Here is a 14,712-nt window from a genome sequence, read left to right as displayed (position 1 = left end):
TGGTGGGGGGTAGGACCGGGCGGGGAAAGCCATTCCCGTCAGGAGAAGACAGTGATTATTGTTAGCGGCTATAGCAGCCACTAGCGATAATCGCAAGTGGATTTCCGGCAGGCTGGTTGTACCCAAGTTGATCGATCATTGATGCGGAACAAAGATTCAAACCGTCTATGGCCGGCCTTGGTGGCTGTTTTAGGTGATGGGCAGTAAATGATATAAGGAAAGATTTTTTTTTTTGAATAAAACATATATGCATTTTGAAAAAAAAAGCAAAGCATCCTGGAGTAGAATTTTTCACTTAAAGTTTATTTGGCAAAGTATGATGAGTGTAGCTCGGGTAACAGACGGCACAACTGTATTTATTCAGCAAACATATCTTATCAACAGAGTGTATTGAGGGCAGTTAACATCCGGTGGTGTAGGAGTTAAGGTTTCGTCCTTTGCAATACTTTGTCCAGACGCTCCTGTCAAAAGAAGATTTTATGAGTTCATTTCAATTTGTGTGATGTTTTATGAATGGTTTACTTTTTCACTCTTAGCCATCTCAACATGATGTAATAAATATAGTGAAATAGGCTAGGGTCATGTAAATATATAGTCAAGACCCACCAGACAAAAGACTAGTTGTTGTCATAGAGTGCCAACCCTGGTTTAAAGTTAGGGAAGGGAAAAAAGACAAGTAGGGCATTAAGTGGTCAACTCTAGACATCCATATTGAAACACAAAAATAGTAAAATAGTATAATTTATTCATAGAAAAATACATAAGAACACATACATATATTTACAAATAGAAACAATATAGATCCGTAAGGGATCATGATAGTATAGCAAGTAAATGTAAACAAGCAATCAAGGCAGACATGTTTCGCAGTCAGACAAATCGGCTTCTTCAAGGCTGCATTACTTCTTGCTTAAATCAAAGATCTGTTCACAAAAGTTACAGTTTATACATAAACAGGTCTATATATAATACATGTGAGTGTGGGAGGAAAAGTGGAGAGGGGAAGGGAAGGGAGGGGAGTAAGGGGTGGGGGGGGAAAACACACTCACATGTATTATATATAGACCTGTTTATCAATAACCACTTACGGACCGCCACCCGCAGTTTTACGTTGGCTGTTTGAAGGAGGATATCCTTGTTATGGCAGCAGCTAGCTGCGCGAAATTACGTTATACTACGTGATCTCGCGGGGTTTGCATAGCAGGTGCGTGCCCACCGCGAGCTCCGTATTCGGATCGCGGGTCCTGTGGACTCGATGTCCGCGGGGATACCCACCACCGTCTCATGGTGAGGAAGAGCGGGGAGATGCTAATGTGAACAAGCATCTCCCCGTTCTGCCTAGTGACACTGTCACTGATCGGCTCTCTCTGTAATTGTAATTGAGAGTGGTGATCAGTGACTTGCCACACACAGCCTCTCCCCCACAGTTAGAATCACTCCCTAGGACACACTTAACACCTACAGCTCCACCTAGTGGCTAACCCCTTCACTGCCAGCAACATTTTACGGTAATCAATGCAATTTTTTAGCATTGATTACTGTATTAATGCCAATGGTCCCAAAAATGTGTCAAAATTGTCCGATGTGTCCGCCATAATGTTGCAGTCAGGATAAAAATCGCTGATCCCTGCCATTACTAGTAAAAAAAAAATTATCAATAAAAATGCCATAAAACTATCCCCTATTTTGTAGACACTATAACTTTTGCGCAAACCAATCAATAAATGCTTATTGTGATTTTTTTACCAAAAATATGCAGAAGAATACGTATCAGCCTAAACTGAGGAATATTTTTTGGGGATATTTATTATAGCAAAAAGTAAAAAATAATGCATTTTTTTTTTAATTGTCGCTATTTTTTTGTTTATAGTGCAAAAAAATAAAAACTGCAGAGATGATCAAATGCTACCAAAAGAAAGCTCTATTTGTGGGAATAAAAGGTTGTACATTTTGTATGGGAGCCACGTTGCATGACCGTGCAATTGCCAGTTAAAGCGACGCAGTGCTGAATTGCAAAAAGTGTTCTGGTCAGGAAGGGGGTAAATTCTTGCGGGGCTGAAGTGGTTAAAAAAAAAATATTTTAAATGACAATTTTTTCTTTTTTCTTTTTTTCTTTTTTCTTTTTTTGTTTCTATTGTTTCTATTGCATTTTATTCTAAATATGAGATCTGAGGTCTTTTTGATCCCAGATCTCATATTTAAGAAGTCCTGTCGTGCTTTTTTCTATTACAAGGGATGTTTACATTCTTTGTAATAAGAATAAAAGTGAAATTTTTTTTTTTTTTAAAACAGTGTAAAAATAAAAAAATAAAAGGTAAAATAAATAAGAAAAACTATTTTTTTTTTACGTGCCCCATCCCAACAAGCTCGCGTACAGAAGTGAACGCACATGTGAATGCAAGTTTTTTGTACCGGGTACTCTTGGGCCAGTATATACCACTATAACCCCTTGCACACTAGCCATGTCTTGTCCAATAACATTAGTTTTTAAATAGCAGAGCTTTCCAGACCCTTATTAGACCCATGGGTGGCCAGATGTAAACAGACTTCCATCCATTTATATCCAATTACCTGCTATCAAATTGATGTAAACAAGTATGCTTACATCTGGCTGCCATAGACTAACATACAGCTTCCAATCAGGTCCTCTTGAAAACTGACAGGTGGACCCGATCAGACCACTTGTGTAAAAGAGCCAGGCTGCTCTAATTCTATACATGTTACATTGTTAAGCATTCCGCAAATGAGGCATCCTTAGAGCAGAACTCCAGCCAAAGGTACCAAAATAAAAATCAATAACCCATATATTAATAACTCAGCCTTTGCTGTAAATTGCCCTTTCACTTCCCCGTGACTCGGTGATCATGCAGGGCGCATACAGGGAGCGTGCACAGGGGAGGCCGTCATATGACGGCCTCCCGTGAATTCACATCCGCCCTGCAGCCATCATTCGGCCATAGTGGGGATATCAGATGGTTAATAAACATAACTTACCAGGCACCCAGTCCATTTGGATCTCTCACAATTCTCTTTAGACATCTTACATCATCTGTAAGATCTCTGTCCAGTAGGCCTAAACATATAATACACATAAAAATGTAATGTTATTATTGTTTTTTTGTTTTATTTTTTATTTAAACACATGCAACAGATAACAATGAGAAGTCGATGTCTTACAACATGCAGAGTGAGCATTTAAAGTGCACACAAGATGTTCTCAAAATACATAAAGTAGAAAGTACAGTGGTGCAAACAGAATAATTCACAAAAAAAAAAAACACACAAGCATGAGATACAACAATACGTTTATAAAATTGGAAAGTTAGTTGAAACTTGTAAGGAACCACACTGGTAATCCATCACAGAGGTTTTTTCACACAGAGGTAACCTACAATTCCCAAGTAGTGACAACAAGATGCAAACCAGGACAACAAGGGAAATGTTACTCAAACAATTGGGGAAGGGAGAAGTCAATAAAAAAGGTTCCAGCCTGGACCGTGCGTTTCAGGTTTTTAATATTTTTTGTGAGAGGGAAGAAACACAATTAGGGAGAAGACTACAGCTGAGGGCATGGGAGAAACAGAGGCAAGTCAAACAACTCAATGTGAGAGGTGGGTAGGCCAGTTTATAAATATTGGAGGTATTCATCAGAGAAACGGAAGAGGTCCCAATGGAACTACCTGGTCTTATGTGCCTGAGATTTGTCTTGAAGTGCAGAAGTCAGGTTTTCCATGTATTCAATGTCATTCACTCTGGCTAGCCATTGGGGAAGACTTTTGTTTCTTGACACTAGGGATACAAGCTCTGGTGGCATTTAGAAGGTGTTAAAGCAGAGATTTATGGTACTATTTCCCAATGAGAATTTTAAGGTTAAGTAGAACTGCCCCCAATCATCTTGGAGAGAGATGTATGTAAAAATATGAATACGTTGAAAGACTGGCTGCTATAAAGGAGGTAGACCCGGCCAATCACAAAAGATATGAAGGAGCGTACCTGCCTGAGAGCCACATCTCCAACATTGGTTGCTTTTCTGAGGGAATCACTTGGCAAGGACCGAGTTACTAACTTGTATATAATTTCTTGGTACAATGCAGATTGCCCACCTGGCAAGAAAATAGGGATCCGAAGGCGCATGGAGATCTAACAAGAATTTGTATAATGTAGAGAGAGATTTACAAATCGGGTCCTCTCCTAGACATGATGCTTCAAAGAAGTGAAGTTTCCTGTGGAAGAGCACATGTCTGGGGAACATTCCGAAAGTGTGATAGTTGGAGAGCCCTCCAATAGTCTGGAGATGGGGAGGTAGAACCTGTAAAAAAGTCCCTGATGGAAATTCACCCCTGAGGCTGAGGATTTAGAAAGTCATGTTCATTTTTCTCGCTGGCAGGACTCTGAACTAAGCCCTCCTGAAGGGGGATTGTTTGGCCCTGAAATGAGTTGCAGTCTTTTGTATTCCTATTAACTTTATTTTATCAGCAATATATTTCGTATTGGTCATTGAGACACTGTTGGGTTTATTTACTAAAACAGCTTCCGAGGTTTTTTTCTTTAAGCTTATTGGAACAAGCTGATGTTAGAAGCTAATTGGCTACCATGCACAGCTGCACCAGATTTTCCACTTTCCAGTTTTAGTAAACCAACTCCTATGACTTGAAGATGAATGGCAGTTGATAGGGTTGTTATGGATTGTTTAATACTTTGATTAATTGACTATTTCTATTATGTCAAGATATATGCTGAATCTCCTTACTCAAAATGCTTCACCTAGAGACCCCCCTCCCATCGGAGTGAGTCCAGGAGTCCACAAGCCATCAGCAGAAAACCTGGATGAAACTGGCCAGGACCCCTTAGATAAGGGTCCTCCAATCTCCGCTTGACAGCACAGAATACACCTGAGATGATGCTTTGCAAACAATGAGTCATCTTCTACTATAAAGGGGCTATATGCCCAGAGCAATAAAGGAAGCTTTTTCACTGAACAGTGTGTGTCAGCGTACTCCTTCTAAACATGCATGCATGGACATTTGAATTAGACCAGGTGCAGATAACTCGGCCAGAGATTTGTCTGGGATCCAAAACAGGGTAAGTCTGGAAACAAGGCCCTTAGTAACAAAGTGAACCTAAAAACACTTGAAGGACGGTTTCCTGCCACATAATGGTAATGGCATCTTGTGATATCTGCTCTTAGGTTGGACTTTTTCAAAATGTAAAATACTAATAAGGTTGGCAGGAACACTTTACGTATTGTCAATCCAATAAAGATAAATGTCTAACTCCAGCGATAACTGATTATCTGTTGAGGTAGGGACAGGTTAAAAACCTCTTTTAGATTTTATTGTCATCTGTGTCCCTAATGGGGAAGTGATACCTATTCTCTAAGGAACAACTTCTATAACTTCTGATAATGTGCTCATTGCTGTCAGTGTCTTGATGACATACACGCCCCACATTTCATATCCTGGTGTCACAGTAACTGCAACGGAGTGATACATTTTTGGGGGTCACAAACACAAAATAAAATTCTGTCTTAAATTTTAATTCTTCTTCTCTTTTTTCAAAACTGGAAAAAATATGAAAAAATAGGCCTTTGCTGAACACTTAAAGTGCATATGCAACATTTTTGTTAGCCTTTGATAGAGTAGGGAAGCATAGGAACCCCTGCCATTTTTTTATTGCTGTGTGTGTCTAGGTAGATTCACTCCTACTATTTGTGCTTGTGACCATTGTTAATGAGTCAAAATGTGAGGGCAAATCCAAAATGTAAGTGGAAAACTTTCAGTGGTGTTAAAAACTGTGTAGGAGGGCAAGCATCGGGTTTCCTCTTGTTTTCTTTTGGGTCTCCAGTACAGGAAATGGGGGGAAATCTCTCTAACAGGCTGCAAAAAATAAACCAACTAAACCAACCAAAAGATATTGTAGCCACTCCTTAATCTAAAATAAATATTTTGGGGTGTGACACATGGTGGATGCTTGTGCTCCCAACACCACTTAGGGACCTAAGTCTTCCAATCGGTACATTTGGCCAGATGGGGAAAAATACTAAAATGTCCTAGCCCCTAAAGATCACAGGGACTTTCCAACCCCTGCTTCTAAGGGAGCTTCCCAATGTTAGGATGCCATAATCCATGTGACCATCTGGTGCAATGGTAAAGCCAGGACACAGGTGAGGAAAAACAACTATCCTGCTCTAGCCAAAGAGCATTCAATCAAATATGCCCATCAGGTACAACAACAGTTACTTACTGTGATTGATATGACTTCTTGCAGGAAACATCAAGACTACACTGTTTGCAGCTATAACAGGGTGCTGGTCTGACCTACAAGCCATGTCCTCTGGAGTTGATACCATTGTTAAAGCCAGAAAAAAAGGCATCCCTATCTCTAATCTCCAACAATTAAGAAATCTCTGTACCTCTCATTTGTTAACCTTCAATAGCCACCTGGACAAGTTGACATAATATACAAGCCAGAGTGGTTTCTAGCAAGATAACATATATCTTCCCTGATGTAGCTGACCAGTGCTGGCAATGTACTTAATGCGGAACTTCAGTAATTTTTTTCAACTTTCCATCTATTAAATATTCTGCCCTTGTTGTTTTAACTTTGGATAGTAAAACATTTTTTTTTCTGCCAGTAAATACCTTTTACAGTCCACTTCCTGTTTCTTATCTGGTAAAAAGCCTAGGCTTATGACATCATGCACAGCTTTCTCTCTCACTCTCATGAGAGTTTGTGAGAATTCATTGTCAGCAAGCATGGGAGGTACATCATATTTGTACAATCATGATATTCAGCAAGTCTGGTTAAGATGTTTGGTTGCTTCTTTGTAGGTAAGTGCAGTCTACTTTATCCACCGGTGATGCTCAACCGCAGCAGCATTGCAGGGGCAGAGGAAGTCAAGGGGAACATGGTTCCTCTATGGTTTCCTGGGTCACTGGGGAAGTTATTTGAATGGATGCTGCCCCATGTGACTCTGTTAGCCATTTTGGGTCAGGCAGAGCCTATTTAAGGCCTTGGCTCTCAGGCTTGGTGGGCATTTCGCATGTGTAGGGACATGTCACCCATCTCTTAGGGACAGTGACAAGTGGCAAGGAGAGGTTCAAGCCAAGTAGAGAAAGGAGAGGGACACGCCATCCTTCCTGCAGACCTTCCCATTTAGGAATGGACTGGCCAGGCCACATTCTGCCCCTCAAGAGAGATGTTGTTGCTACATCTGAGACCTGCTCTGACACACTTTTCTGTTACATTGCGTGAGTGTTTACGGTTGGGTGTCTTCCTGCCAGGGTTGGTGTGAAAATTAGATAAAAGTTCTGTTCTCTGTGGGTTTACTGCCAACAAACCATGCTGCACCTGTCCACATTTTGCTAAAAGTAACTGAAAATCAATATTTTTTTGTAAATATACCCTAGTTTAGGATAATAGAATAGGCCATGAGCAAAATATCAGCAGTTAAGGTGTTACCATTATTATCCTTATACATTAATTACACTTTACCATAACAAGATGTTCCACATAGATTTTTGCGCCCAGAGGTGTAGCCATCGTCACACCACCAGTAACTGTTGATCTGGAAGATGCCATATTCAGAGGGACTTCTGTTCAAGGTGTGATCATAGTAACTGGCATAATGAACCAAACACATGTCTAAACAAAAAGAAAAAAAAAGGAAAGAATATATTTTACTTATGAGTGTTTAGAAGAACTTTGGTGAAACCCAAAACCTTTTTTTTAGCTACTAATTGCCATTATATATAACGTATTAATAATTAAGTTTCCGTTTGTGAAGCTGGCAAATTTCTAATAATAGCTAATCTGCTTAAAGCGTTTTTCTTTTCAGAACAAAGGCAAGTACTTACATTGAATGAGATGTATCCCTTGTGCTGGTGACTGCTCTCTTCCTTTAAATCTTCAGTCCACTGCAACCCCTGCATACCCCTTCAGTCCTCTACATCCTCTGTATATTCTCCCAGTTCTGCATAGGTTAATACAAGCTGCTAGACCTGGGACAGACACTCATCAAGTGTACCAATTATGCCCCCCTTTCTGCCCCCTTCTCCATTCATAGAAGCTGTACTATAGTCTCTATTAATGAAAATAATTCTATGAATAGAATGAATGAATCTATGAATGGGTGGATGGATCAAATGTCTGCTGCCTCCTCCATTCATAGAGCATTTTCATTATGGGAAGAGATAGTACAGCTTTTATTAAGTCTATCATTAAGTTCAAGTCTTTAAGGTAATTTTGGCTTCTCTTAAAAACTAAACAAAGTAGGTCATAAAGGGGGGAGGAGCAATCCTGGAATAAGAAAGATAAATAAAATAAATGAATCCATTATTAATCATTTGCAGAGCTAATCATTCTGCAAAACTGTAGTCCTGGGTGAATGACGGCAAAATCAAATGCTACTAGGCTATTTTTTCTCCAGTGTGGATGTCATTCGGTCATAAGAATAGTATGCATCAGGAAAATACCACATTATAGCCCCTAGATGGAGCTGACAATCCTAGTAATGTTATTTTTTTAAATCATCAGTTTCTTCTAATGGCTTTAGTGTGGTATTTTACTGATTTTAACTTATCCGACCTTGAGAAAAAATAGCCTAGTAACATTCAATTTTGCCAGCATTCATACAAAACAAATGTACATGCAGTATTGCAGAATGAATAGTTCTGCAGATTTTTTTTTTTACAAATACACCCCTGAGTTGTATATGTGCATTTGGATAACTATTTCCTTTTTCATATTTTCATTTTCCTTTTTTTGGATGAGCTGACTGGAAGAAAAAACATCTGCTCCAAATTGGACCTATAGGAGAAACCAAAAGCTCCCTAATACACTGTGCTATTTCTGTATTCTGGGCACAAATAGCCATTACACCCATTGTGATCTGATTTAACACAAGAAGTGTAACAGAAGAAGACACAAGAAGTGTAACGGAACATTCCACACTCTGCTTGAGTGCTTCCGTCAGTATATTGCTTCCTAAGTTCTGGCGGATCTGGCTAAGTTACCCCAAGAACTAGGTAACACCAGTTTTGGAGTGAACTAGAATAAGAAATGATTATTTGAAATATCACACAAATATATACACCAGGATGAATTCCCCCCTCCTGATCATATTACCCTAACAATACAACTGTAACCAGAAACATAATGAACTAGTCATTTAAACCAGCCTAGGTGCCTAGACTATTCGGCTTCAAGCTTACAACTTACAATATACTGTACATTATTACAAGTATAAACATCTCCCAATAGTTTGCTAGGAGACAAAGGTTTGTTAATTAGAAAAATCAACAATGGGTGAAAGACCCTTCAGACTAGTAGAAAACAGGAGACCCAAGGCTTCCCAGATCTCATTTATCAGCTTTCACACACATCTACTATGAGTCCCACGCTGGCAGAGACCATCATGGCCTCCTTAATAATGTAATTTTGCATTAGATAACAGAATATCTTCCTAAATGCTTGTAGCTCCCTCAAATGCCAGGGCCCATAGTCGGTAGGCAAGAGACTAGCATTCAGCCAAAAGCCTCTGTCCCGGGTGAGTCTATCACAAGAAGCTATATGGTTGTAAACAGCTGGGGACTGATTGGGAACCTATTTTCCCTCTTTATCTACCTGTATACTTTAAATAGTTCAGCATTCATAACATGCACAGTATTATTAATTCAGGGACCCTAGGCACTTATAATAAATGCTTTAATTATTTTTATACCTGTCCTGTCCCCCCTTGAATAGCATAACAGAGTAACAGGAGGTGCAATATTTATTACCTTTATCAGAAATAATGAGCGCTTTACTAATAATTAGATCTTAATATATATTCTCATCCTCAGATCAGATGTAACATGCCATCTCCCTTCATTGTTGTTGTGGAATTGTGGCTGGGGCAGGGGTAATATAACTTTGAATTGAAGCTGAAATGCAGGACTCAAGCTCGATCATGCTTATAGTATTTGGTTCTCTGGGTCCATGGGGCCCAAAAAGAGACCAAAAAAAAAAAGTAGCAGTTGGGCCATTCTCATTTAGTATTGGAATTGTGGCTCGGGGGGACTGAAATAACTTTGAGTTGAAGCTGAAATCAAGGGCTGAAGCGTAAGCCTGCATCCAGTATTTGGTTCCCTGTGTCTACTAGGTGTAAAGAGAGACCAAAAATTGCCAGTTGAGACATTCTTATTTAGTAAATGAATTGTGGCTGGTGCTCAAGCATGCATCTAGCATTTGGCTCCCCGAACTCACAGGCATACCTCCCAACTTTCTGAGATGGGAATGAAGGACATGGGAATGAATGACACCTATTAGCAAAAGTATGTAGTCATAGAACACACCCCTGACATGCCTTATTAAAGGAGAACTATACAAAAAAATGAATGGTAAAACCCACAAGTGTTTTTTTACTACTAATTGTCAGAACCTGGGCTCGAACAGAAAAATATAGATCACACCAAAATTGAGGGACAAATGTGGAGGAAAGAGGGACTGAGGGACTTTGTTCACAATCAGGTACAGCCCCTCAAAATCAGGGAGCTATGCTTACAGGGCCAAAGGGATTTTAGCTACAACCAGTACTTTTTGGCACTGACTTTGATTATGTAAGCTTTGTAAAGGTAAAGGGATAAGGTCCACTTCAAAGCTTAATTCCAGCAAGATATTATAGACACAAATGAATGCTGCTCTGAATTTGTTATTACACCATTATTGTATGTATTTAATTTAAAGACGCCGGATCTACTGTGCCACGTGTGCGTCCCCTCTTTCCCTCCATGGATCTCCTTGTATCCCTTGGCTGTCCTTGGGATGTGAGGAGATCTCCCCTCCGACCACCAGAGGGAGTGATATTCTTTACCTCTGAGGTTGAGTTTTGAGACCCAGCGGTGACGAATGGAAGGGTGAATGTGACACGGTTCGCGCATGCGTGGCGCAGTCTTTACAACTGCTTCTGGTCTAGGCTGGATAGGGGTTATTAAAGGCAGCTGGCTCCATCTATTAGACACTGATGGAAACCAGGAACATATACATGCTCTAGCAAAATGCTAGGTAATTACTCTAAACCTTTTACTATAGGAAAAACTATTACTAAACTATATTTATGATATTGCTCTAATATAGGCTGTTGCCATCTCCGAGCATTTATTGAGCACTTTTTGCTATGCTGATGTTGTATTAAACTACTCTTGCTGTTATTTATACTGCAAGTGTTTTTCCCTTTTTTGAATAGTCTTTATTATTTCCTTGTTTCTTACTTTTTGGCTATATGGATAGTCTTAGCAAAAAGCATTAGCATGTCTACATAGCATTCGTCCCTTGGTATTAAGTCCTCTGCTTTGTTCTTGTGAGTTGACCCTTTCTTATTAAGCCTTTATATTTTTATCCTGGAGACTCATTCTCATTTTTGACATTCAAACCAAATCTGTCATATTTTATTACTCTCCTAGCCAGTCCTTGAATGCCCCCTATTGTCACCTCTAGCACATGATTTTCCGGATGCAGATAGATACCTGCGACCTTCTTAGTGATTTGATTAATATTTCAAGAGACCTAGGTAAGTAGTGTTGCCCTGGTAACAAACATGCACATGTATATATTGAAGCTGTTATGTATTTAAAATAAAGAATCATGTATGGGATATATGATCTTAAACTAACCGTTGATGTAATCACTAAATGTATATGTTTTTTATAATAGAATGCTTGTATCTCTCTTTGGACAGCATCCCCTGAAGAAGCCCGACAAATTGGTGAAACATGTTGGGAACTCCATTTTATAGTGCTGTATCCAAAAAATCTTATTGATCTGTACTTGTCAATTGTTATGTTTTAAAAAAAAATTATTTTGCTCTTTAAAATAAAAAATGCTTATACGTACATTATAGTTGATACTATTTCAAATTGTTTTGCACCTTAAAAATCCCAATACCTCCTTTTACATCTAACCAATTAAGGGATGTGGTGCTAATATCAAGTTGATCTGCCCGTGATCATGAAGTCCTTTTTTCTTAGGTAATGTGAGTACCTGAATTAGACTTGGTATCAGTCTCCTGCAGTCCCTATAAGACAGAGCTTAGACTGGGATAGGATGAAGCATCACAAGAAGCCAAATAGGGATGTCACAATGCTCATATGATCACAAGGAGCATGCTGAGAGGAAAAGAGAGCAAAGTGACAGAGAGATGGGCTCACTGGTCTGCTGCTCCCTTTTAATGACTAATTCTTCCATGTTCTGCGGTTTTTATCCATAGTTACTCTTATATACGGCTTTAAAACAGAGTCTTAAAGAGAAATTAGCATCTGCATGAATAGTAGGGATGAGCCGAACACCCCCTGGTTCGGTTCGCACCAGGACTTGCGAACAGACAGAAAATGTATGCAAACACCGTTAAAGTCTATGGGACATGAATATGAAAAATCAAAAGTGCTCATTTTAAAGGCTTATATGCAAGTTATTGCCATAAAAAGTATTTGGGGACCTGGTTCCTGCCCCAGGTTACATGTATCAATGCAAATTTTTTTTTTTAAAACTGCCTTTTTTCAGGAGCAGTGATTTTAAGAATGCTTAAAGTAAAAAAATGAAAAATGTAATATTCCTTAAAATATCGTGCCTAGGGGGTCCCTGCAAAGTAGCGCATTTTCCCCATGTTTAGAAAAGTACTGCAGCAAAATTACATTTCTAAAGGAAAAAATTTCATTTAAAATGGCTCACGGCTTTAATGTATTGCCAGATCCCGGCAATATACATTAAAAAAATCATTTAAAAAAACAGCATAGGTTTCTCCCCCAGTCCACACAATGCCCTTCGGTCTGGTATGGATATTAAGGTGAACTCCACGCCAAGATTATTTGTAAATATGGCGTGGGGGTCCCCACCCAAAATCCATATCAGGGCCTGGTATGGACAGGAGGAACCCATGCCATTTTTATCTTAATTCTTTCATAGGGCTCCCCTTAACCACATCAATACACTATATTATATATTGTACACTGCACTATATACCCCACACTGTATTATATATATACTTATATATATACTGAATGAACTATATACTCTGAACAGCAGTATATTTATACTACACTGACTGCACTATATACTCTGCTGAAAAATTCAGCCTTAGCCCTTGTACACACGGTCGGGCATTCTGACAACCAAATCCGTTGGATTTTGTCCGACTATTTTGTCCGACGGATTTTGTCCGAAACTGTTGCATACACACGGTCGGACAAAGTTGTCGGAAAATCTTTCGTTACCACGGGACTACGTTCAGGCTAGTAGCCAATAGCTTTGGTCTAGGAATTTGATCTGAGCATGCGTGGCACTTTGTCTGTCGGAGTAGACTACACATGATCGGAGCATTTTGTCGGAAAATTTTACGGACAAGTTGGAAAACTTGGTCCGTCGGATATTCCGATGGAAACAGTCCGATGGAAACCACACACAGTTGGATTATCCGACAAAACGGTCCGATAGGACACATTCCGTCGGAATCTCTGACCGTGTGTACAAGGGCTTAGGTGTTGGTGGTGCCAGAACACAGTAACCCCTCACAGTTACTCTTGCTGGGTGCATTAATGGTCCCTGCTGTTAAAAAGTTCAGAGGTCGTTTGCCCTCTTTTAGTGGCCTGTAAGCAACTGCCTCTCCTTGGAGGCCTTCTGGACATGATGGGTATTTTTTTTTCACCACACTACACTGTATTATATATTGTGTACACCGCCTTAAATGTATTTAAAACTGTACACACTGTATTATATACTGTGTACACCGCCTGTGCTGAATTAGAAACTGTACACCGCCAAATGCACTGTATATATAGGCTATGCTGAATGCAGAGTATATATATATATATATATATATCAAATACACTGCCACTACCTAACTAACCTGTCTGCCTAATCTAGCTCAATCTCTCTATCTCCGTCCACTATAACACACTATACGGGCCCTGTGAAAGCAGCCTTATATAGTGTGGGGTGTGGACTTAGTCCCCCTGAGCCATGATTGGCCAAAGGCACCCTGGCTTTGCCCAATTATGGCTCTCGCTTAGGAGCGTGCTATGATTGGCCAAAGCATGCAGGTCAGGTTTATGCTTTGGCCAATCATCATACAGCAATGCACTGTGGTCTTGCAGTGCATTATGGGGTACTCGTTTTTGCTGTGAACGCCCTATAAAATTAGCTGTTTGGCGAACGGGCGAACACCCGATGTTTGAGTCAAATTTACGTTCAACTCAAACTCGAAGCTCATCCCTAATGAGTAGAGAAGGCTTGATCAAATTACAAAAAACAATACTTACAATCTCCGAGAGTGTAGCCTTTAATTCCGATAACGTTACCGCGTTTTATGGCGTTCATCACGGTACATTTGTGCAGTGCCCAGGTGCCAGCAACAAGGGCGAACAGAATGAACAGAGTACAAACCTTCATCCTGAAAATAGTTTGAGGAGCACCGGCACTTTCCCTATTTATAGTAAAAAATGGTGACACAATGCAGGCGATAAGCACATTCAAAGCAAACAAGACACGGGGATGTCATCATTTATACTATTTTGGGTCTCCAGACTGGAATATAAAACATTTCTGGAAATAATTCTGATTAGTTGCACTACCTGCCAGAAAATGAAGTTGTGCAATTCGATGTATTTGCCGTTAGCAAACAAGCAATACACATTATGTGAAGGTTTTGTGTCATTTTATTTTTTAGAAATTAAAGGAAAT

The 14,712-nt window shown here is 39.6% G+C and overlaps 1 protein-coding gene across 1 annotated transcript; it reads right to left on the bottom strand.

Moving 5' to 3' along the window:
• Positions 1-282: 282 nt before the first annotated feature.
• On the bottom strand, positions 283-14,432 carry LOC143934925 (lysozyme C-like). The gene is made up of 4 exons (XM_077458488.1): positions 14,292-14,432; positions 7,495-7,644; positions 2,995-3,073; positions 283-461 (listed from the first exon to the last, which is right to left on the bottom strand). Exons 1-4 carry the CDS (start codon positions 14,419-14,421, stop codon positions 401-403), a joined length of 420 nt encoding a protein of 139 aa, XP_077314614.1. The 5' UTR covers positions 14,422-14,432; the 3' UTR covers positions 283-400.
• Positions 14,433-14,712: the final 280 nt, after the last annotated feature.

Source organism: Lithobates pipiens, unplaced genomic scaffold (assembly GCF_037356315.1).
Source record: "Lithobates pipiens isolate NorthernLeopardFrog02 unplaced genomic scaffold, aLitPip1_a1.2 Scaffold_28, whole genome shotgun sequence".
Lineage (NCBI taxonomy): Eukaryota > Metazoa > Chordata > Amphibia > Anura > Ranidae > Lithobates > Lithobates pipiens.
The sequence above is the reverse complement of the archived record's forward strand: the minus strand, read 5'-3'. Positions and strand labels throughout refer to the sequence as shown.

Coding starts and splice junctions, on each gene's coding strand:
- LOC143934925 (XM_077458488.1), bottom strand. CDS start 14,421: ATGAAGGTTTGTACTCTGTTCATTCTGTTCGCCCTTGTTGCTGGCACC. Junction 7,645..14,291: donor AGGCTACACTCTCGGAGATT/GTAAGTATTGTT, acceptor CTTTTTGTTTAG/ACATGTGTTTGGTTCATTAT. Junction 3,074..7,494: donor ATGTGGAACATCTTGTTATG/GTAAAGTGTAAT, acceptor TTATATGTTTAG/GCCTACTGGACAGAGATCTT.